The following is a 22,383-nucleotide window of genomic DNA, read 5'->3' as shown; positions in this document are numbered from 1 at the left end:
CAGTTGAGATAAACTTGAGAATAAAATAAAAAATGTCTGAAAATTCTGATGTTAAAATAAATTATGTTCAGTGAATTAAAGTGATTAATAGGATTGGACTGAAGAGTGACTAAAAAATTTAAAAAGTTGAAACCAAAGAAAATGGTCAAGGATATAGATAAAATAAGTTTTAAAAATAAACTGGTTAGTCAGATCCCAATACTAGGGAGGCTGAAACAGGAGGATTGCACATTCAGCCCTGAGTAACTTAGTGAGGACCTATTTCAAAATTTTACAAGAAGGTTTTTTTTTTATCCCAGGCATAGTGGCAAATACTTGTAATCCTGGTACTTGGAAGGCTGAGACAAGAGGCTCTTGGGTTCCAAGTCAGCCTCAGCAACTTAGTGAGGCTGCCAGAAACTTAGCAAGTCCATATTTCTAAATAAAAAAATAAAACAGGTCTGGGGCGTAGCCTGAACATAGAAAGCCCCTCTACCATCTCTAGCATCACACAAAAAATTAAAAATTACCCTTTTAATGTAGCTCAGAGGTAGAATTCCCTGGGTGCAATTTTTTGTGGAGAAAGAGAAGGAGGAGGAGAAGGAGGAGGAGGAGGAGAAAGAGAAGGAAAAGAAGGAGGAGGAAGAGGAGAAGGTGGAGGAGGAATAGGAGGCGGAGGTGGAGGAATTGGAGGAGAAGAAGGAGGAGGAAGAGGAGAAAGAAGAGGAGGAGAGAAGAAGAAGAAGAAGAAGAAGAAGAAGAAGAAGAAGAAGAAGAAGAAGAAGAAGAAGAAGAAGAAGAACAACAACAACAACAACAACAACAACAACAACAACAACACAACAACTACTACTACTACTACTATTACTACTACTACTACTACTACTACTACTACTACTGTTTCTACTAGTTGCCAGATGTGGTGGTACACACTTGTAAACCCAGTACTTGGGAAGCTGACACTGGTAGATTTCAGGTTCAAAGCCAGCCACAGAAACATAGGAATACCCTCAGAACCTTAGTGAAAAACCTATTTCAAATAGAAAAATGAAATAGGGCTGAGGATGTATCTGAAAAGTTGAATGTTCCTGGATTTTATCCCTGGTATAAAAAAAAATTGGCAATGATAAGGACTAAGTACATACATATATTTTATACTAGTATTTGCAAGGTATTGGTAGTGGTCTTGGTATGAGTGACAGTGACAGTGATTGGAACAGAGCTAAAAAATGAAGAGGGAAAAAATGAAATGTAATGAAGAAAATGAGCCCCACACCATTCCTCAGGAGAGGTACTGCAAAAGGAGGGCTGGTTTATGTGTATATGTAGACCTACACTATATCTTTCTGTCCATATTTAAACAGGTGTGGTGATTGGGAAGGGCAGAATTTCATGTTTAAAAGAGTTATTTGTCTTACTATGGTGATGAGGGGTGTGTTGAACAACTAAGTGTGGGCCATATTTGTGGTGTGACTGAATAATCCAGTCAATTATGCACTATGACTTTTTTTCAACCTGAATAACTTCAATATTCTATGTGTATAGAGAAGAATGTTTCATTAAATTTATCTGGGCCCTAGTATTCTAAATCCCTAAAAAGACAGACTTCTTGTACAAGAGCTGTGTCTATTGCTTATAATTCTCCTTCATCTAAACAGAGATGCTTTGTAAAACTCATTATTAGCGGTACTCTGAAAAAGTGTAGTAGGAGAGAGTAGACATGGAGTGCCAAGAGTTTCTACATTGGAAGACTGAACAAGCAAAGACTGACACATCAATGGATGGAAATACATAAGTTGGGATTTGTCTGACACTTGCTCTTCAAATATATACCTATAAGATTATTTATATTTACATAATTCTAAAATAGAACATAAATGATTATTTAGATTGAGACCAGAAAGAAGGAAATTTTCTTATATCACTCCTCCATGCTTTTAGCATTTTTTTTTCTGAAGAAAGATTCCTTCATTAACTTCTATTTATTTTTCCTCTGTTGCTTTTTACTTTTGTCCACATTTTTAATCAATAAAATTTTTTTATACTTATAATCCAAGCACTGGGAAGACTGAAACTGGAATATTGCGGTTTACGGACAGCCTCAACTACTTAGTGAGGCCCTCCATAACTTAGTGAGACCCTCTTTTAATCAATATAATTTTAAAGGAGGCATTCATTGTGTTTGAATTTCATACTCTTTTAGATGAAGGTTCACTAAAGTTATTTTCTTCTCTTTCTACCTTGTCTTTCATATTCAAATGCACATAAATATTTTCTGTTTCTGTGTGGAAAAATGTAATTTTAAACACACTTAAGTCTGAATATATTCAGCTGATCATAGATAATGTCTCCTTCTATACCTTTGTAGGATAAAATCATAAAATAAATAAAATATATAAAATAATACCATTTCCTCCAGTTTTCCTAATTTAAAATATTTACTAAGATAATGGTATTTATTAATTTCTAACATATTATGCTTATATTTTGCAGTAGAGATATTTTATATATCTTTCCAAAAAATATTTGTTGATGTTTGATACTATTCTAATTCAAGCTGAGAAGTGATAACAATATACTTCAATGATTAAATCACTCATATTTTGATGCATATCCTCACTTGAAAAAATAAAAATGTTTTAAACAAATCAAACAACCTAGAAATTCATTGTAAGAGTAAAATCTATCACACAAAGTTAAAAAATGACGGGCTTTATTTGGCATATTGACATGTTCTGTGGTTTGTTTCTGCAGAGTGAAATGTCAAGAACAATGCACATGTTTCCAGATGCCTGAGTGCTGCAGGTATGATGTTGATGTGGGGAAAAGTACAGGAACTTCCTGGGAGTTTTAGCAAAGATTACTGAAAATAAAAATAGATACAGACATATCTATTTTTATTGAGATAATAAAAATATTCTTACTTTCATTTTCACCTTAACAGTGTTTGAGTATTCTAAACCAAGAGACTTCTACTAGCTCCTTTTTGTTCTCTTGTGGTACCATGGATAGGACCTAGGGACATTCAACCTCCAACCTACATTCCTGGCTATATATATATACAGGTTCTCATTACATTGCTGAGAGTCTTGCTAAGTTTCTGAAGCTGGTCTCGAACCTGCAATCTTCCTGTCTGAGTTTCTCAAGGAATGGAACAAGTGTGCACCATCACACCTGGTTAACTAGTATTTATTTATTTATTTATTTATTTATTTATTTATTTATTGGTATTTGGTATTGAGCCCAGGTGCATTCTACCTCTGAATCACACCACCAGCCCTTTTTATTTTTAATTTTATCTTTTTGAAACAAGGTCTTGCTAGGTTACTGAGGACTTTGATAAATTAATGAAGCTGTTCTTGAACCTATGATCATCCTGACCCAGCCCCCCAAGTACTGGGATTATAGGCATGTAACAATATGCCCAGTTTATCTCTTACATTTTAAGTTTTATAGTTACCTCTGCCCTAACTCCAGATAATTATTCAGATAGGTTTGAAAATCTTCCTAAGAATCAACTGCTTAATACAAACATGTCCAGGATTAATGCTGCCCCAAATGAGCTAGATGCATTATCTGTTCCTATCTTAAAATGTATAAATATTATTTCCAATAGGGATATTTGGAAGCTGATCTAGGCTGGATTTCAAGAGACATCCTTATGGAGCTTACAAACAGTAGCTGGTTCCAGCCACCCACTCTCCTTCTAACAGGCATCCCCGGACTAGAGGCTGTACAAATATGGATCTCTATCCCACTCTGCGTCATGTACGTGATTGCCCTGCTAGGAAACTGTACCATCCTCTTTGTTATCAAAACCACCTCCATCCTTCATGAGCCTCAGTACATCTTCTTGTCTATGTTGGCGGCCACAGATGTGGGTTTGTCTTTATCAACTCTCCCTACGGTACTCAGTGTCTTCCTCCTGAATTACAGGGAGATTGAGTTCCGCACTTGTCTGGCCCAGATGTTCTTCATCCATACCTTCTCCTCCATGGAATCAGCCATCCTGCTGGCCATGGCCTTTGACCGGTTTGTAGCTATCTGCAAACCCCTGCACTATACTGTGGTTTTAACTCACCCTCGAATTATTGGGATGGGGCTTGCAGCTGTGGTCAGGGGTGTGGTGTTGATGGCGCCTTTGCCGATTCTGCTCAAGCGCTTGCCCTTCTGCAAGGGGGTCATTCTGTCTCATTGCTATTGCTACCACCCTGATGTGATGAAGCTGGCCTGTGGGCCGGTCAGAGTCAACATCATCTATGGATTGTCTCTAGTTCTCTGTTCCTTTGGAGTTGACTCTGTGTTCATTGTCTTTTCATACATCTTGATTCTGAAAGCAGTGCTAGGTATTTCGTCAGGAGATGGCCGGCTCAAGGCCCTGAACACTTGCGTGTCCCACATCTTCACTGTATTCATCTTTTATGTACCCCTCATCGTTCTGGCCCTCATTCATAGGTTTGGCACATTCGCATCTGTTCTTCTCCATGTCACCATGGCTAATCTCTTTCTCTTCTTAACTCCTGTTCTTAACCCTTTGGTTTATAGCCTAAAAACCAAACAGATAAGGTCAGCAGTGCGTAAGGTGTTCAAGAGCAAGGGAAACTTGCTCAAGTAGTGACCTCTGGCCTTAATCAGAGACATCCGACCCTCTCTTTTTTTCATCTGTCTAATTCTCTCTGGGAATGACTTTGTGAGAATTGACATATTTTGTTCTTATCTTCCAAGGTGGTGGTAATTTGATTATTGTCTAAGAAGAATATTCTCAAATGTATTAATTCCCCACACTCTAAAATGAGAGTATATGTGGACATCGGTATAAGATATGTGTATTCTCACTTTGTTTTCTCAAGAAACATATGGGATATGCAAACTAAAGGACTGTAAAAAATCAGGCAGTTATAGATTATCTTTTTGAAAAAAATAACAAAACCAAACTCAAGCAACAAAAATTAAAAAGATTAATTTTGTCTTATCAATTTTAAATTATATTTCTAAAGGATCATCTGTTAGTACTAGTGAACTATCTGAAAGTTAGTGAAGGCCAAAATATCTTTGGGCATTTTAAACTAGAGAGCTCTTCAAGGGATGGACTGATGGCCACTACCTTGATATCATTCTCACTATAGCCAGAGTCACCCCAGTGATCTATTTAAATCACTTCATACACATTATTTGTAGTTATTAATCAATTGGCTATTATTAGATTTTTTCTTTCCTTTTCTTTTTTTCTTTTTGTAATGCTGGGTATTAAAACCAGGGACAGTCTACCTCTGAGCAACACCTTCAGCCTTTTTGGATTTTGATACAGGGTCTCATTAAGTCTCAGAGGGTCCCAAGTGGTAGAGGTTGGCCACACATCTGCAAATCTCCTGTTTCAACCTCCTAACTAGATTTTTTTTGAAGTACTTTAAAATGGATATAATTATATTTTATTATTTCTCTGTTATATTTTATAAGTTTTTTCTCTTTCTCTTACACACACACACACACACACACACACACACACACACACACTGCACTTAAAATATAGGAAAAAGTAACCAAATATATTTTCTTATTCTTACACAGTCTTTAGGTACAATATAGAATGCTTCTAACACCAGATGTGTCTGGAGTTTTCCTTATACACCAAGCAAACAATTCTATAGTGGATACTAGCTGGGTATCCTCTAATTCAGTGTAGTTCTGACACTACCCAGAGATAGCATCAAGTCTCACAGATTAAAGGCTCAGTTCTACAAGACTGTCCCCATTTATAAATCATTGGGTCAACAATAAAATTGTTTTCACTAAAACACTGATTGAAGAGAAGAGCTTGGTCATGAACTCCTGTAATCCCAGTAGTTCAGGAAGCTGAGACAGGAAGATTACAAATTAAAGGTCAGCTTCCAAAACTTAATAGTCCTATCTCAAAAATAAAAATAAATAGGGTTGAGAATGAAGCTCAGTAGCAGAGTGCCCCTGGGTACAATTTCCAATACTACAAAAATAAAAAAGAAACAGCTGTAATTCTATATGTTACAGAAGGCTAAACATCATCATTAATTTAATTCTTTAAAGATGAGCAATATTCTTCTTAATGGAATATAAAATGTATACATTATATATCCACACCATGAAAGTACAAAAATTTTAATATGGACTTTTTAGAAAACTGAATATTATTATTTTACTAAGACTGAGGTATGTAAGAAAATGCAGAAAGGTCAGATCATAAACAGCTTTTCATATCACATAGATTAAATTTGTCAAAACAAAACAATTCTTTTGCAAAAATCAGAATAAAGTTTAAACATGATCATATTTGTTTTTTTAATGCTTGAAAATGAGGTATAAGATTGAAAACCTTAGCAGTTAAAATAGATGAAACAGTAAATAATAAAAGCTTGGATTAGTAGATGAACTATAAGATGTAGCTGGTTGAACACATTATAATATATTAGGAGATATAAATGAATAAAATCAGTAGTATTAAGGACAAATCATATGATCATCTCAATAGATGCTGAAAATGATTTGACAAAATCCAACACCAATTCATTTTAAAAACACTGCAGAAAATTGAAAAAGGAGAAACTTAGCTCAACAGTATTAAGGAAACATACAATAAACCTAAGGCCAAAATCATAATGAATTAGTGAAAACTGCAGTAATTCCCTTAAAAACCAGGAACAAGACAAGGATGCCCACTTTCACCACTCCTTTTCAATTTAGTCCTCAAAAATCTAGCCAGAACAATAAGAAAATAGAAGGATATCAAAGGAATTCAAATGGAAAAAGAAGAGGTGAAATTATCTCTATTTGCAGATGACATGCTCCTATTATTTAGAAGACTCAACATTTCAACCAAAATTTTTCTAGAGATGATTAACAAATTCAGCAAAAGAGTGGGATACAAAATCAATCTAAAAATTAGTAGCTTTTCCAAATGCCAACCATGAATCCACTGAAAAAAAATTTAGAAAAATATTTCATTCACAATAACCTAAACCAATAAAATACCTAACCAAGGAGGTAAAAGTTCCCTCCAGGGGAAATTATAAAACACTAAAGAAGGAAATGTAAGGCATTCTTAGAAGATGGATAGGCAGAATAAGCATGATCTGAGTGTCCAGTGTACCAAAAGTAATCTACAGAGCCAATGCAATCCCTATGAAAATATCAGTATCATTCTTCATAGACCTAGAAAAATCAATCCTAAATTTCATACAGAGAAACAGAAGACCCATAATACCAAAGCAATTCTCAGCAATAAGAAACATACAGGAGCCATCACAATTCCTGACTTCAAATTACTTTATAAAAAGTATGTTATTGACACAGAAAAAGAGAATTAAATATAAAGAAATGTAAGAGGTATATAGATAATAGAAGGTTTTATTTGTTCATAGTGACGCAGAAGGTCTAGTCACCATTTCTTTAGAGAGGGTTTAGAAAGAAAAATTGGAAGTTCACAAATTTATTTTTGGGTTACCTTGAATTTGAGGGGTTTTACAATAAGTAGCATGTTTAAGTGTTCATAACTGTGTAAAGATTAAAAAATCAGCAAATATATTCTCAGAATGATTATATAGAATGTGTTCCATAACTGTGGATCAAATAAATGGACAGCAAACAACTTAACAATGGTATAGTCTGTAAGAAAGTTGATAACCATGTTTTTGCAAAATAAAGATTTTCATAAATTGTTAAGAAAGATTAGAAGAGTTTTCTTGGATATGGACTCAACAAAGAAATAAACAAAATAATTTATTAATTTACTACTATGACCCGGACATTCTGCAGTTTTTTTGTTTGTTTGTTTTTGTGCTTTTGCAGTACTGAGGGTGGAACCCAGGGGCATTCTACCTCTGGGTGAAACCTCCAGACCTAATTTTTATTCTTTATTTTGAAACAGGGTCTCACTGAGTTGCAAAGAGCCTCACTAAGTAGCTGAGGCTGTCCTCTACCTGCAATCCTCCTGTCTCAGCATCCCAAATGCTGGGATTACAAGTGGCACCACTGCACTCGGCTGACATTCTGCATTTTGATATACTTAAAATTATGTGGAAAGCCGGGTGTTGTGGTGCACGCTTGTAATTGTAATCCCCACACTTGGGAAGCGGAGACAGGAGGATTGTGCAGGTTCAAAGCCAGCCTTGCTGGTTTAAGAGACCTTGTTTCAAAAAAAAAAAAAATATATATATATAGTCTGGGAGAGTAGCCAGAGGATAGAAGGGTTTCCAGGAACCCCAGTACCACCAAAAATATGTGTTAGATGTAAATTAAATTAATGTTTTTACATAATAGAGGAGAGAAGAATTACAAGATTAAATATAATACAAGAAAGGGGGGAAAAGAAACCAATAAAAGAAAATATGATGGGATAGTTGCTTAATTCTCTGGACTCCACAAGAATTCTGAATTTGGAAATATGAAAAAAAATACTAGACTTGTCTTTGACAAGGGGTTAACATGAATACATCAGCCAATAATTTTTTGTTTCAAATTCCTTTTTTACAAAATATCTCAATATACATGTTAAGAAATGGGAGAGCAGTCAAGAATAGTGGCACCTGCCTATAATCTCAGTACTTGTAAGATTGAGACAGGAGGATAGCAGGTTTGCAGCTAGCCTTAGCAATTTAGCAAGATTTTCAGAAACTTACTGAAACTGTTTCAAAATAAAAAAGTAAAATAGAATTAAGGAGTTAAACTGTTTCAAAATTTTAAAAAGTTAAATAGAATTAAGGACATAGCTTGGAGGTAGAATGTCCCTGGGTTCCATTACCAATACCATAAATAAAAAAAATGTGGGAGCAAATAATGTATTATGAATATATAAATATAGTATCTTTATTTTTAAAAAAACCATAATTTATAACATTTATCCATATTATTTCCATATCTACATCCTAGATCTAAATTTATAACAACAAAAATCTACAATTACTAAACAATGATAAAATTGAGAGTTCTATTTTTGGATGATGCCTCACCTAAAGCATCATTAACTTTTCTAATTATTCACCCTCTCTGGAGCTTGAAAGATTTTCTCAGAGCAGCATGGATCTGTTTGGTCTTCAGGCTATACACAATTGGGTTAAGCATTGAGGGCATAAAGAGATAGATATTTCCCAGGACTGCATGTGCTATGGAGAACTTCTGTGGCTGACTCGATGCATCACAGTGATTGCCGGAAGAGGTCCATAGTAAATAATGACAGTAAATATGTGAGACAAACAGGTGTTGAGTGCCTTCAGCTGGCCTTCTCTGGAGGCGATACCTATTACCGCTTGGAATATCAGAGCATAAGAAATGGCTATGAGCAAAAAGTCAAGCCCAAAAGAGAAGATAACCAGACAGCACATAGAAAATATTGATTTTGACTTGGCCACAAGCTAGCTTCATGACATCTGGGTGTAGACAGTATGAATAGGACAGTGTTTGGCCTTTGCAGAATGGAAGCCTCTTGAGCAGGATGGGCAGTGGAGCCTTGAGTACCACACCCCTCAACACCCCTCATCAAGGCTGCCAGCCCCATTTTGGTGACACGTGAGTTGGTAAGTATAGTGGTATACTGCAGGGGGTGACTGATGGCCACAAAGTGGTCGAAGGCCACGGCCAACAGGATTCCTGAGCCTGTGGAAGAGGATATATGGATGAAGAAGAGTTGAGCGAGGCAACTATCAAATGCAATTTAACAGAGGTCAAGGAAGAAGACCTTGAGCACAGAAAGAAGCGTGGAGGCAGACAGTGCAATGTCAGCTCCAGGTAGCATGCACAGGAAGTGGTACTGAGGCTCCTGTAAGCTGCGCCCCGTCCTCACCAGGTATAGTACTGTACAGTTTCCCTCTATTGTCGTGAGGTACATCAGGCTCAGGAGTGGTCCCAGCCATAGGTGGGTACCCACGAGCCATCGCAGGCCAGTGAGAATGAAAAAAGGAGGCTGAAATGCTGTGGTATTGAATTCAGACATGGAAAACTGTGTCCAGAATGGTTTCCCAGAAGCAAATCCTAAGAAGGAAGAAAAAAAATAAAATATATTGTCAAATCAAGAGATTCTACTATTTTGGTAAAAATAGGTGGCAAAAAATTAAGAATGAGGGACTTTTTCAATAATCAAATGACATTAATAATTTTTGTGCCAGGGAATGAAAGTTCTGGTTTTGTTTCCTTTTCTGGGGTTGCTAAGGGATCAGACAAACCATTCATTAAAATCTTCACTTAGATATACACAAGTAAAAACCAAGGTGAAAATGAGTAGTGTACTTTCTGTCTAGTCTTTTCTAAAACAGGTCTGGTCTAGAACTTATGAAATACAAAGTATCTCTGTTTTAAAGACACAGGCTGTTCAAGACTGTCTTAAAGAAAAAAACATAGGAATGAGTGATCTTAAAGAACAGGCTAAACCAGTATTTTTGAACTAGAGAAACAATCTGAGCTAAAAACAAACACTATTTCATTCTCTCTGCCTCTCTCTCTCTCTCTCTCTCTCTCTCTCTCTCTCTCTCTCTCTCTCTCTCTCTCTCTCTCTCACACACACACACACACACACACACACACAATACTACACTGAACTCTATCCTTACGAAAACTTTCAGAAGGAAACTTTTTCAATATCCAAACCAGCATGTCTAATTTCCACTGTACATTGTACTCCTTTTTTATTATTTTATTTTTGGTGGTACTTGGGATGGAACCCAGGGCCTTTTCTACTTCTGGGCTACATTTCCAGACCTATTTTATACTTTATTTAGAAACAGGGTCTCACTAAGTTGCTGAGAGCCTCACTAAGTAACTGAGACTGGCTTTGAACCTGTGTGATCCTCCTGTCTCAGCCTCCCAAGTGCTGGGATTATAAAAATTCACCACCAGGCCCGGTTTACTCCTGTTTTAAAGTAAAGAGAAACACTGCTATCTAAGATAATCCTTTTCTCAATTGAGTCCATTCTGGAATATTGCTTTATTGATCATTTTACCTATAAGTGAACCTCTTTTTCTACAGATTCCTCACATCTCTAATATCAAATACTCAAATTATTTACATGTTAAAAATTTATAAAACATTTCCCTTTGATATGAATGCCAATTCCTGTTGCATATTTACTGTCCATCTGATAATTTGTACTCTTTATTTGTGTTACATATATAAATATGTACCAATAAATTACATGCTAAATGTTATTTATAAATTTACATTATGCTATCATTATAAAATGAATATATATGTGTGCCTATTCATATATATACATACATACATACATACATACATACATACACACATAATCATTTCAAATATGCCCCTTCCATAGTCTGTTATAATCTCTTTGAAATCTAATCTAATCTGTCTGAAGAAATATAACAAAATTTTCAAACTTACTCATCTTTTAAGTAAAAGGTAGTTCTAATAACTATTATCATAGAACAAGAGACTGAAATTCTTATCTGAGCAATTTTCAGCTGGGCAAACTAGGATGTATGCTCACCTACCTATAACATATTTCTTAACATTTTTGATTGGGGCCATCGTAATTTTATATCATATTGGGGTACAGAGTGTTAGGAAATACATGTGCACTACTCTTTTTTCCCTCCCTACCAGGTCCCCTTCTCCCTCACATTCACCCCACAAGTGTTTGGGTTTGGAATTGGCAATTTTTTAAACTTTATTTTGTGGTACTTGGGATGGAACACAGGGGAATTCTACCTCTGAAAGACACTCCCAACTTTATTTTTTATTCTTTGTTTTGAAACAGGGTCTCACTGAGTCGCAAAGGGCCTTGCTAAGTAGCTGAGGCTGTCCAGGAACCATGATCCTCCTGTCTCAGCCTCCCAAATGCTGAAATTACAAGAGTACACCACCATGCTCAGCTTTTTAAAAACATTTAGGACAGCTGGGCGTGGTGGTGCATGCTGCAATCCCGCGCTTGGGAGGTAGAGACAGGAAGATGGCCCAGGTTCAAAGCCAGCTGCGCTGGCTTAAGAGACCCTGTTTTCAAATAAAAGAGTATAAAATAGGTCTGGTAGTGTAGCTCGGAGGTAGAAGGGCTTCCAGGAACACCAGTACCACCAAAAAATAAAAATTAAAAAAATAAAACATTTATGACATTATTGTAATCTATGTGTTCTTTATGACTTCATCTCCTCCTCCCTCCCCCAATTGCCCTCAGTCATTTCCTCGGAGTCTCCGCTCATCTATTTGATGTTACATTTACTTTCTTTTATTTCTCTAAGAGTGTAAGAGAGTACATACATCTACTCATTCTTTGGGAGTAAATGCACTCACTCAGTATAATATTAAATTCTCAACAACTACAAAAAGATAATATACTTAGAAATAAGTTTACCCAAGGAGGTGAAAGACATCTATAATGAAAATCATAAACTTCTAGAGAAAAAAATTTGAAGACTATTTTGGAAGGTGGTAAGAATTCCCTCCTGTGCTTGTGATAGGCAAAATCAATAAAATCAAAATGGTTATTCTACCAAAAGCTACCTACAAAACTACCATTACCATTCTTCACAGACCTGGAGAAATCATGATAAGATTCACATGAAAAAAAAAAAAGCACTCAGAATAGCCAAAGCAATTCTCAGCAATAAGAATCATGACGAGTCAGGTACAGTGGTACATGCTTTTGATCCCAGCATTTGAGAGGCAGACAGCCTCAGCTACTTAGTGAGGCCCTTTGCAACTATGTGAGACCCTGTTTCAAAATAAAAAAAAATAAAAAACAGGACTAGAGGTATAGCTAGAAGGCATAATGCTCTTGGGACCCATCCCCAGTACTTTAAAAAGATGAAAAGAAAAGAAAGAAAAAGAAAAGAAAAGAAAGATGCTTTTTTCAATATCTTCTTTTTATGTATTGGTGCATTGTAATCATTATGCAGTACAGGATGGTGGAGGCATATATCACACATTTAGAAAGACGATCTTAAGAAACCCACTCCTAATGGCCTTACTTTCCTTTGTACTCAAACAAGTCACCAAGTCCTAAGCCTACTAAGTATATTCTTTTTTAAAAAAAATTTATTGGTTCAGTGTGGTCACACATCTTAATGCAGTACAAAGTGGTAGAGGCATAAATGTACACATCACTCATTTAGCCCTTACCCAATTCCCACTCCACTCCCTTTCTCCACCCTCCTTCCCATGTTTGGCTTAGTGATTAACTTCGATATGCTTGGAGTTCTATTATTTTCATTAGTAGAATGTAAATATTATGACTATTCCAGTTGTGTCTCTTATATGTCTGGTGCCTACTAAATGTTTCAAAAATATAAAAATATTTTTTGGTAATAAGGACTGAAACCAGGGATACTCTACCGCTGAGATACATCAGCAACCTTTTTTATTTTTTATTTTGAGACAGAATCTCAAACTTTTTTATTTATTTATTTTTTTGGTGGTACTGTGGTTCCTGGAAACCCTTCTACCTCTGGGCTACAGTCCCAGTACCTATTTTTATACTTTTTTATTTTGAAACTGGGTCTCTTAAGCCAGTGCGGTTGGCTTCGAACCTGTGCAATCCTCCTGTCTCTGCCTCCCTAGCGCAGGGATTACAAGCGTGCGCCACCACGCGCCCGGCGTGAATCTCAAACTTTTGATCCTCCTGCCTCAGCATCTGAATTCACTGGGGCTATAGAGGTACACCACCATGTGTGGCTTAAAAATATTTTCTGATTGATTGTTTAATTATCACTTTGGAATTTATTTAAAACTTTCTTTTCTGAGCTTGATAAATAATAGGCTTTATTTTGATATGTTATGTGTGCATTTATTTATTGTATGTATACTGTTTTTGTACTTTTATTGGTGCTTTTAGTCTCTTATCATAACTCACAGTGATGCTGACACCCATGCACAGAGCACTTGGTGATTTTTCTCCTGGCTGCCTCCCCACTTCCTCTTTCTGCATATAAGCCATTGAGAGTGGCTCTGGTGTTCTCACAGACGTGCATGATGTCAGTGGAAGTGTCTCCTTCATTAATTCTCCCTCTTGCCCTCTTCCTTCCCAAAACCACCTCCCTTACTCAACTGCAATTTCTCCTTCATTATCTCAGTCCCTCTGGACTCTCGATTACTCTCTAGCTTCTGCATATGAGAAAAAAAAAATAGGACTCTTTATTTATTGTTACTATCTTATGTCACTTAACATAATATTCTCCAGGTCCATCCATTTTCCTACCAATGACAATGACATAATATTGTTCTTCTTTATTGCGGAGTAAATTTCCATTGTGTGTATATCCCACAATTTTGCGATCCATTTGTCTGTTGATGGACACTCTGGGTTGGTTCAAAGCAACTTCAAACTCTTGACGATTCATTACATTGATATAATTCCATAGACAAGTCTTTCTCTTTTAGTTGCCTACAACCTCAAACCCAGCAGGACAAATCTTAATTTGCTCAAGACTCTAACCAGTCTAATAATAGAAGGAGATCTGGGGAGGAAGAAGAGGAAGGAAAGAAGTTGAGGAAGGAATAGGTCAAATAACGTTATGTGCATACATAAACTTATCACTGTGAATCTTCCCATCATGTACAATTACAGTGGGCCAATAACAAAACTTAAAATTTGGCTTCAGAAAAGAACATATTAATTCATTTTTTGTTTTCAAAAGTTAGAGGGTTGCATTTTTATTTCAGGAGTTGAGATATAATATCTATTCTCAATATAAAATTGGAAACAAAACAAAATTTGAATGAAGTAACATGATGGGTAAGAATAACCATTTCTCAGGCTCTTATATACTATTTATTTTTACATATCTTTTGATATTTTGTTAATAATTAGAATATTAAGAACATTAACCATTATCATACAGATAGTCATGAATTTATCAATTTTGGAGCAACTTTGAAAATAAAAAACATGTGACCTCTCAGATTTTTAATGAATTAGCCCTTCACACATCCTTTATAATCCAGTGTTAGGCTGTTCAACTTAGCACTGGTGGTCATGTGATTTTCATTACCTCATACTCCAAAACCACTGAACTTGTGTTTCTGTGTCCCTTTCTCCTTATTACAATCAGACCATCATCATTCAGGATCACAGTTGTGACGATTTACGTATTCTGCCTGCCTCTTCCACCATAATCCCCTTGTTAAAGACCTGAGAATTTCTTCGTGTCTAAATTCGGAGTGCCTATCATGCTACTTGGCACATGGTAGATCCTGAATAGCATTTTTCCCCCATGATGCACCTTTCAATATTGAGAAAAAGCTCATTCTCCAGCAACAACACGTTGCACCAAAAATCGCTTGCGCAGTGCAGCTTGGATCTGCCGGGATTTGAGACTGTAGACGAGAGGGTTCAGCAGTGGTGTCATGAGGAGGTAAGCATTGCTCATGGTGGTATAAAGAATTGGGGGAGTTTCCTGGGTGTAACGGTGCAGTACTGCCAGGCTGATAAGGGGCAAGTAAAACACAAGCACTGTGCATAGGTGGCAGGCACAGGTTTGCAGTGATTTCCAGTTTCTGTCTTGGAGCCCCAGTTTCATGACAGTGCCCAAGATCTTCGTGTATGAGATGAGGATGAAGATGACATCCACTGCAAATGTGCAGAGGACACAAACCAACCCATAGATGCTGCTGAAAGTGACATCCCCACAGGCCAGGTTCAACATGTCTGGGTAGTAGCAGTAAGAGTGTGACAGGATATTAGCCCCACAGAAAGGAAAGGTTCGGAGGAAAAAAGGCAGCGGGGCCAGCAGAGTGGCACCTCGTATGAGGGCAGCTCCACTAAGGCAGGCGACTGTATAGTGGGTTAGGACCCTGGTGTAGTTCAGTGGAGCACAGATAGCCACCAAGCGGTCAAAAGCCATGGCTACCAGGACACCGGATTCCACGGAAGAGAGGGTGTGGATGAAGAACATTTGGGCGAGGCAGGCATCCAGGCCAATGTGGTGGACATCAAACCAGAAGATTGCCAAGACACTGGGCATTGTTGACAAAGAAAGGCCAAGGTCAGTGAGGGCTAGCATGGCCAGAAAGTAGAACTGGGGTTCATGAAGATTCTGTTCTGACCTAACTAGGATTAGCAAAAGAATATTACCCCCAAGAGCTAACAGGTACAGGAGACAGAAGGGGATGGAGATCCACATGTGTGCAGCCTCCAGACCAGGAATACCAATGAAGGAAAAAGTGGGCCAATTAGAAGTGTGATTGGAAGTCAGCATGGTGAGGGGTGGGTAGGACCGCAGTCGAAGATGCTTGCAGACCTGTAAAAGAGAAATCATGTGTCAGGGAAGTTGAAAACAAAGGAGAAGCAAAAAGACGATCAAAATTGTGGACAGAATTTTTTTAGTGGAGATGTAGCACAATCAGAATTCATGTACATTGCCAATAAAATGCAAGGGTGTACAGCCTCTTTGAAAAACAATTTGTTAGTTTCTTGCGCACCCTTGTAATCCCTGTGCTTGGGAGGTGGAGACAGGAGGATCATGCAGGTTCAAAGCCAGCCGAGCTGGTTTATGAAACCCTTGTTTCCAAATAAAAAAGTATAAAATTAGGTCTGGGAGTGTAACCCCGAGGTAGAGGGGTTTCCAGGAACCCCAGTACTACCAAAAATTAAATTAAATAAAATATCAATTTATCATTCAGTTAATATTACCTAGTAATTCCACTCCTAAGGTTCCATTCAAGAGAAATGAAAGCACATGTTCCCATAAAGACTTACACAAAATTATTTGTAGTTATGATAGAAAAAATCTGGAAGAAAACCAAAATACATTCAACATTTAATGGATAAAAATCTGTGACAGATACATGTTGATTAATTTTTTAAAAAATACTGAGATGAGATGAAATAGCAGGACTTGATCACTTCTGGTATACAAAAGACAAGTACAAGATACTAAATTATTTTTATTCTTTATATAAGAAAAGCAAGTCTTAGTGACAGAAGACTGATTATGAATGTTGTAGATTGATTGGGAGCATGAAGTAATTATCAAAAGAGACATGAACAAACCTTTTAGAAAGATGGAAATGGTCAATTGCCATGGTTAATGTATTAATTCCAATGACTTTATACACTTTAAAATTCATCAGATTTTACCCTTAAAATTAATGAATCATATTGTAAGTGATAACTCAATAAAACTTAACAAAAATAAATGCTTCATGATCTGAGGAACAGATTCCTATTAATAAATCTGTAGCTATTAAAATGTATGGGTTTTGGATATCCACCTTTTCAATTTACTCATAAAAAAGCCACTCAAGTTTGTGAAATAATTTGACTCCCATTAACAGAAATTCGTTATGTTGGGGATGAGCCTTGTCAATGTGTGGTGATTCTTGTCAACTTGTCTCTGATACCGATTGTCCACAAGTCCTATTAAAAATAATAAAGAAGTTTATGGACTGACATTTTTAATTTAGATGTTACCTTAAAAAAAAAAAACTTCCCCGTTTCAAAGAGCCATAACTCCTACCTGTATTCTCTCCCTTACAAAGTAAAAGCTCTGTTTAGACTAACAGCACCTAGTCTATATTTCTGTCTGGTTTTCTTCTTTCCTCTTCTAATTCATAGATTTGTAGACAATTTGAGTTCTCTCAAGGCTTCAATTAACTCCCTAAACCTAATGTACAATTCGGGTTAGCTTTTCTGAATATATTTTTTTATTTACCTCAACCGAAAACATCTCAACTTAGACTCTTCACATGGCACTCAAGTATATACTCTGAGCATGAGAGTTAATTGAATCCTTCTCAGATCTTACACTTTCTCCTAGTGTTTTCTCGAGAAATAATATTGATGAGTCAATCATTCATTAGATACCTGTTCATTTCTGTAGTTTTAAAGATTACCAGGTCAGGTACCAAAATGCTTACAAGCTGTATATTTATCTCTACTTCCCTAATACGTATGTGTGTGGGGGGGGTGGAAGGTACTGGGGTTAAGCTCAGGGATAGTCTACTCCAAGCTACCTCCCAGGTTCTATTTATTTTTTATGAGGTTGACCTCAAACTTGAAATCCCCTCCTGTATCAGCCTTCCAAGTACTAGGATTACACCTAAGAACAAATACTATTTGCTAGAAGTTATTAATAATAAGTATCACTATTATTCTCTATTTTAATCACTTTCTGATAAGCTCCGACTCCTGATTCTTTTCTGATATCTCCACCTTAAGTATATCTCCATAAATTTATTATTCATACATCTTTGAAATACCTGGTGTATACATTTTAAAGAGCTATTCTTATAATTTATTAATTTTTGTCTTTATACATTTGGTCAAGCCAATCCTTCTGAACGGATCATTTGATCTCTCTGTCTTTCATAACTAGTGAATTTCTGTTCGGTCTTGAATTAACACTTTTTTCTCTGTACTGAGGATTGAACCCAGTGGTACAGTATCACTGAGATGCATTCTAAGTTCTTATTATTTTGCTTCAATACAGGGTCTTGGCTGGGTTGCTGAGGCTGTCCTCTAATTAGTGATCCTCCTGACTCATCCTCCTGAATTGTTGAGATTAAGAAACACTGTCCCTGACTCCAATTAACCTTTAATTAGACACAGATTTTTATCTCTTCCAGTGAGTATTCCATGATCCTTTGACCTAAAATTAAACAAAAATTGTCCCAAATATTCTTTAATAAATTTTCATTCTTCTGTCATTGTACTCATAATGAATTTTTGACTGTTATTCTTTCCTGTCAACTAGTCTGCAAGATCTTGAGATTTGGCTTTATGTTTTTGTTGATTGAATTTTTCCAAAAATTCTTAGGTATTATGATAATTTTTGTCTAAGTTCATGATTGAATTAAGACTAATTGAAATTATCTTATTTCATTGAATCCATTATCTTTAAAATTTTTTTTAAATAATGGTACTATGGCCGGGCATGGTGGCTCATGCTTGTAATCCCAGTACTTGGGAGGCTGAGACAGGAGGATTGCACATGTTCGAAGCCAGCCTCAGCTACTTAGTGAGGCTCTCAGCAACTTAGTGAGACCCTGTTTCCAAATAAATTATAAAATAGGGCTAGGGGTGTAGCCAGAGGTAGAATGTCCCTGGGTTCCATCCACATAATCGCAAAAAATAAATAAATAAAAATAAAAATATATATATAATAAAATAATGGTACTATATGTGCTATGTGTAATCATTGCTGGGAGAATTGATTTTATGATATAACAGATGAAAAGTAGACTGACTTACAGTTAATCAATTATATTTGTATTCGACCTTCCATACTGCTAAGTGTAACACAAAATATTAAGTAAGTGAATTAGGGACATTAATAAACAAAATCCCATATTAATCTCATTACGAAATACAGCTAATCATGAAGAAATATAAAAGTATATCTGTAAAACAATAAAATTTTACATTGTGAAGTCCAAAGTTGTATATTAAAAACCATGTATAAGATTTTATGAAATTGTATTATAAAAATGATAGTATATGAAAGTGTATATATTAATGTTATACATATGTATATCTATATAATCTCTTTTATGTATTATTTATGCTTTTGAGAACATTGTAAAATGTAAAGTCATTCATTTGATCAAGTTCCTATCACTAAAAGTAGGTTAAATATCTTTTGACAAAAGAGCAGAAATGAAATGAAAATGAAAGAATGAAATATAGATACAGAGGGAAAGAAGGAACAAAAGAAAACACATTTTCAGAATAAAATAACATTTGATGCCTAGTCCTCTTCATATCTCAGTGATAAAGCTGATATATATTTTACATATTTACTGGATCCTAGGACTGTAATTTCTATGAATAAATTGACTAAGTAATCATTATGTTTTTTATACATAAGATATGCCAAAATAATACATGTATATTAAATGTATTATGTGTATACATGTGCACATAGTTTTGTCTCTTAAACTAGAATATTAAGCATGTTCTTATATAACTTCTTTCAGTGGTAAAGACCATAGAAATGTGTGATTAAACTCATATAACAAATATTGTTATTGAAATATTCTGTATTTACACATAAGCATGTACATAACCCACCCCTTCATATATACACAACACATTTGCTATATATGAATCTTAGCTATCAGCATGAAGCTTTTTGCTTCACCAGAAATATAGCTTCAAGCATCTTTCTTACCTTCCATCCTCCCCTTTCTTCTTTCTTTCTCTCTTTTTTACTTACTCTTCTGTTTTATTTATCCCATTTCTTTTTTTAATTTTTGTTATGTGATATTATACAGTATTGTGTTATATCACCTTAAATTGATTTTTGTGTCAGGAAGGATCCTAAGCACTTGAGAAACTCAAGTATGAGTGAGAAATAAAACAACACTATGAAAGAATACTGATTCATTCCAGACTAAATTTTGTCTTCATCACTTCATCTTTATATGATCCAGAAGTCACTTGACCCTTCTGAGAAAAATGTTCCTTATTGCTAAAATATGTGTAATTATGACTAACATGATGAGTATTTAATATATATTAAATATATATCATATATATAAAATATATATATTAAATATATGTCATATATATATATATTGCTGACATAATTGAAAAACAAAACATAAGCCGAGTCTGGGGGCGCATACTTGTAATCCAGCATTTGGGAGGCTGAGACAAGAAGATCGCAGTTTGAGAACAGCCTCAACTACTACTTAGTGAGGCCCTTTGCAACTCAGTAAGACCCTGTTTCAAAATAAAGAATAAAAAATAGGGCTGGGGTGTAACTCAGAGGTTCCATTCCTATTACCGCAAGAAAAAAAAAAAAAAAGTAAAAGCGGTGTGATTCAGGGGTGTGTACTAAATTCAGATCTATATCCAGATCACCCTATTTTAATTTCAGAATATAGAAAAAGGCTTAATTGATGTATTTAAACTTAAGTTCTGAAGAATAATCAGTGGGAGAAAAGCAAACGTAGTTCTAATATTAAGGCACAACATTTCTAAAAGTACAGTGACTTTAAGACAATCTGCATTTAAGATATAGCCACTCATATTATTCATGCAATGCTGAAGTTGAATATTAAGAAGTCTCAAGAAACTGGCTAATTAATTCTGTGTTATTTTAAATCTGGTAATTTAAAATTGCTTTTGAAAAGTCACACTCATAAATACAAAACCCCATGTGAATACCTTGAAATTTGTAAAGAAGACGGAAAATATCACTAAAAGTTTTAAGGGCAACATTTCAGAGAAGTTTGTTTTGATTAATGGGAGAAGAAAAAAATCTCTCTAAACTTTACGGAAACATATGATGTTCTACACAGTGAACACAATCATGATTTAAACAAATCAGCCTCCCAAAACATCACGCTGATTCTTTCAAATCATAGGCATGAGATAGTGGCTTTAGGCTTCAAGGGACGCTATACAGACAAAAATCATAGTCCATTAACTTTTGAAATCTTTTGATTTACAAATTTAGCTTCTTAAACATAATATGCACATGTAACATTAACAATACTCTTTATATAAATTGTTGATAGATAAGAGAAATATTACTCAGAATGATTACCAAGTACAATTTACCAATAATTTAACTTTAAAATGTTATACTTACCAAACACAAAATTCTTTAAACAATTTGATTTTAAAATCACACACATTCTAACTCAACAGCACTACCCATATGTATTAGTTACTTTACCCTGAGAAGGTAGCTATTATTAATATTTTCAGGTTGCTTTGAAGTTCTTAAACTTGAATTTTAATATAAATTAATTTTTTTTACCAATTTACTTAAATAGACTTTTTCAGTGTTAAGATGGTAATTGATATTATTAATCTTTCAAATACTTCACTCACTGAACAAAGAATGGCCTTTCCACTTTCTGCATCTGTTGTCAGGAGCCTGTCTTTCCCTGCACGTCGGAAAACCACAGCTCAGGGTGGAGAAACAGAGCCTTATTTCAAGGATTAGATGGTGCTCTACAGACCAAGAGTGTCTCACGAGGGCTCGCAAAGCCTAAATGAGGTTGTAAAAGCCTTGAGAATTCCCAACTATCCTAGTTGAGCTTCAATTTATTCTTGCCCCAGGGGATCTGAGAAAGGAAGAAACCTGTTTAGACATCATACATTATGAAGTGTTTGTACTCTAGAGACAAACACCTATCATTTTATCAGACACAAAATGTGTCTGATCTGTTTCTTCCTTTATGTATAAAAAGCTAACTGGAATGGTAACCTAATAGGTGTTATGCTTAAATAAGATCAATTATTTAGAAAATACTTAGCTATTTAGCAAATAAAATAATTTTTAAAATATTCATTATGAATACGTGCATACAGTTGGTCAAAACTTTAAATATAGAGAACAGATTCATATAATTTTGGATCAAATATAGCAGCATTTTTCCTGAGAGGTAACATAACAAAACTGTATCTAAATAGAAAAAAATATGTTAAGGTAATTAGATGTGTAGCATTAGCCTAGTATACTTTGTGTTTTCCTCTC

At 35.4% G+C, this 22,383-nt stretch overlaps 2 protein-coding genes and 1 pseudogene across 3 annotated transcripts; 1 reads left to right on the top strand and 2 right to left on the bottom strand.

Moving 5' to 3' along the window:
* Positions 1-3,640: 3,640 nt before the first annotated feature.
* LOC308267468 (olfactory receptor 51I1-like) lies at positions 3,641-4,594 on the top strand (the record flags this gene model as incomplete). The annotated part of the gene is made up of 1 exon (XM_080702202.1): positions 3,641-4,594. The coding sequence occupies one exon, from the start codon at positions 3,641-3,643 to the stop codon at positions 4,592-4,594; it is 954 nt and encodes a 317-aa protein (XP_080558328.1).
* A 4,391-nt stretch (positions 4,595-8,985) lies between these two features.
* On the bottom strand, positions 8,986-9,937 carry LOC308259018 (olfactory receptor 51E1-like; annotated as a pseudogene). Its single transcript has one exon. The product of its transcript is annotated as an olfactory receptor 51E1-like (transcript).
* A 5,258-nt stretch (positions 9,938-15,195) lies between these two features.
* LOC308267472 (olfactory receptor 51G2-like) lies at positions 15,196-16,149 on the bottom strand (the record flags this gene model as incomplete). The annotated part of the gene is made up of 1 exon (XM_080702216.1): positions 15,196-16,149. One exon carries the CDS (start codon positions 16,147-16,149, stop codon positions 15,196-15,198), a length of 954 nt encoding a protein of 317 aa, XP_080558342.1.
* Positions 16,150-22,383: the final 6,234 nt, after the last annotated feature.

This window comes from Muscardinus avellanarius (assembly GCF_963383645.1).
Source record: "Muscardinus avellanarius genome assembly, chromosome: 1".
In the NCBI taxonomy this organism is placed as follows: domain Eukaryota; kingdom Metazoa; phylum Chordata; class Mammalia; order Rodentia; family Gliridae; genus Muscardinus; species Muscardinus avellanarius.
The sequence above is the reverse complement of the archived record's forward strand: the minus strand, read 5'-3'. Positions and strand labels throughout refer to the sequence as shown.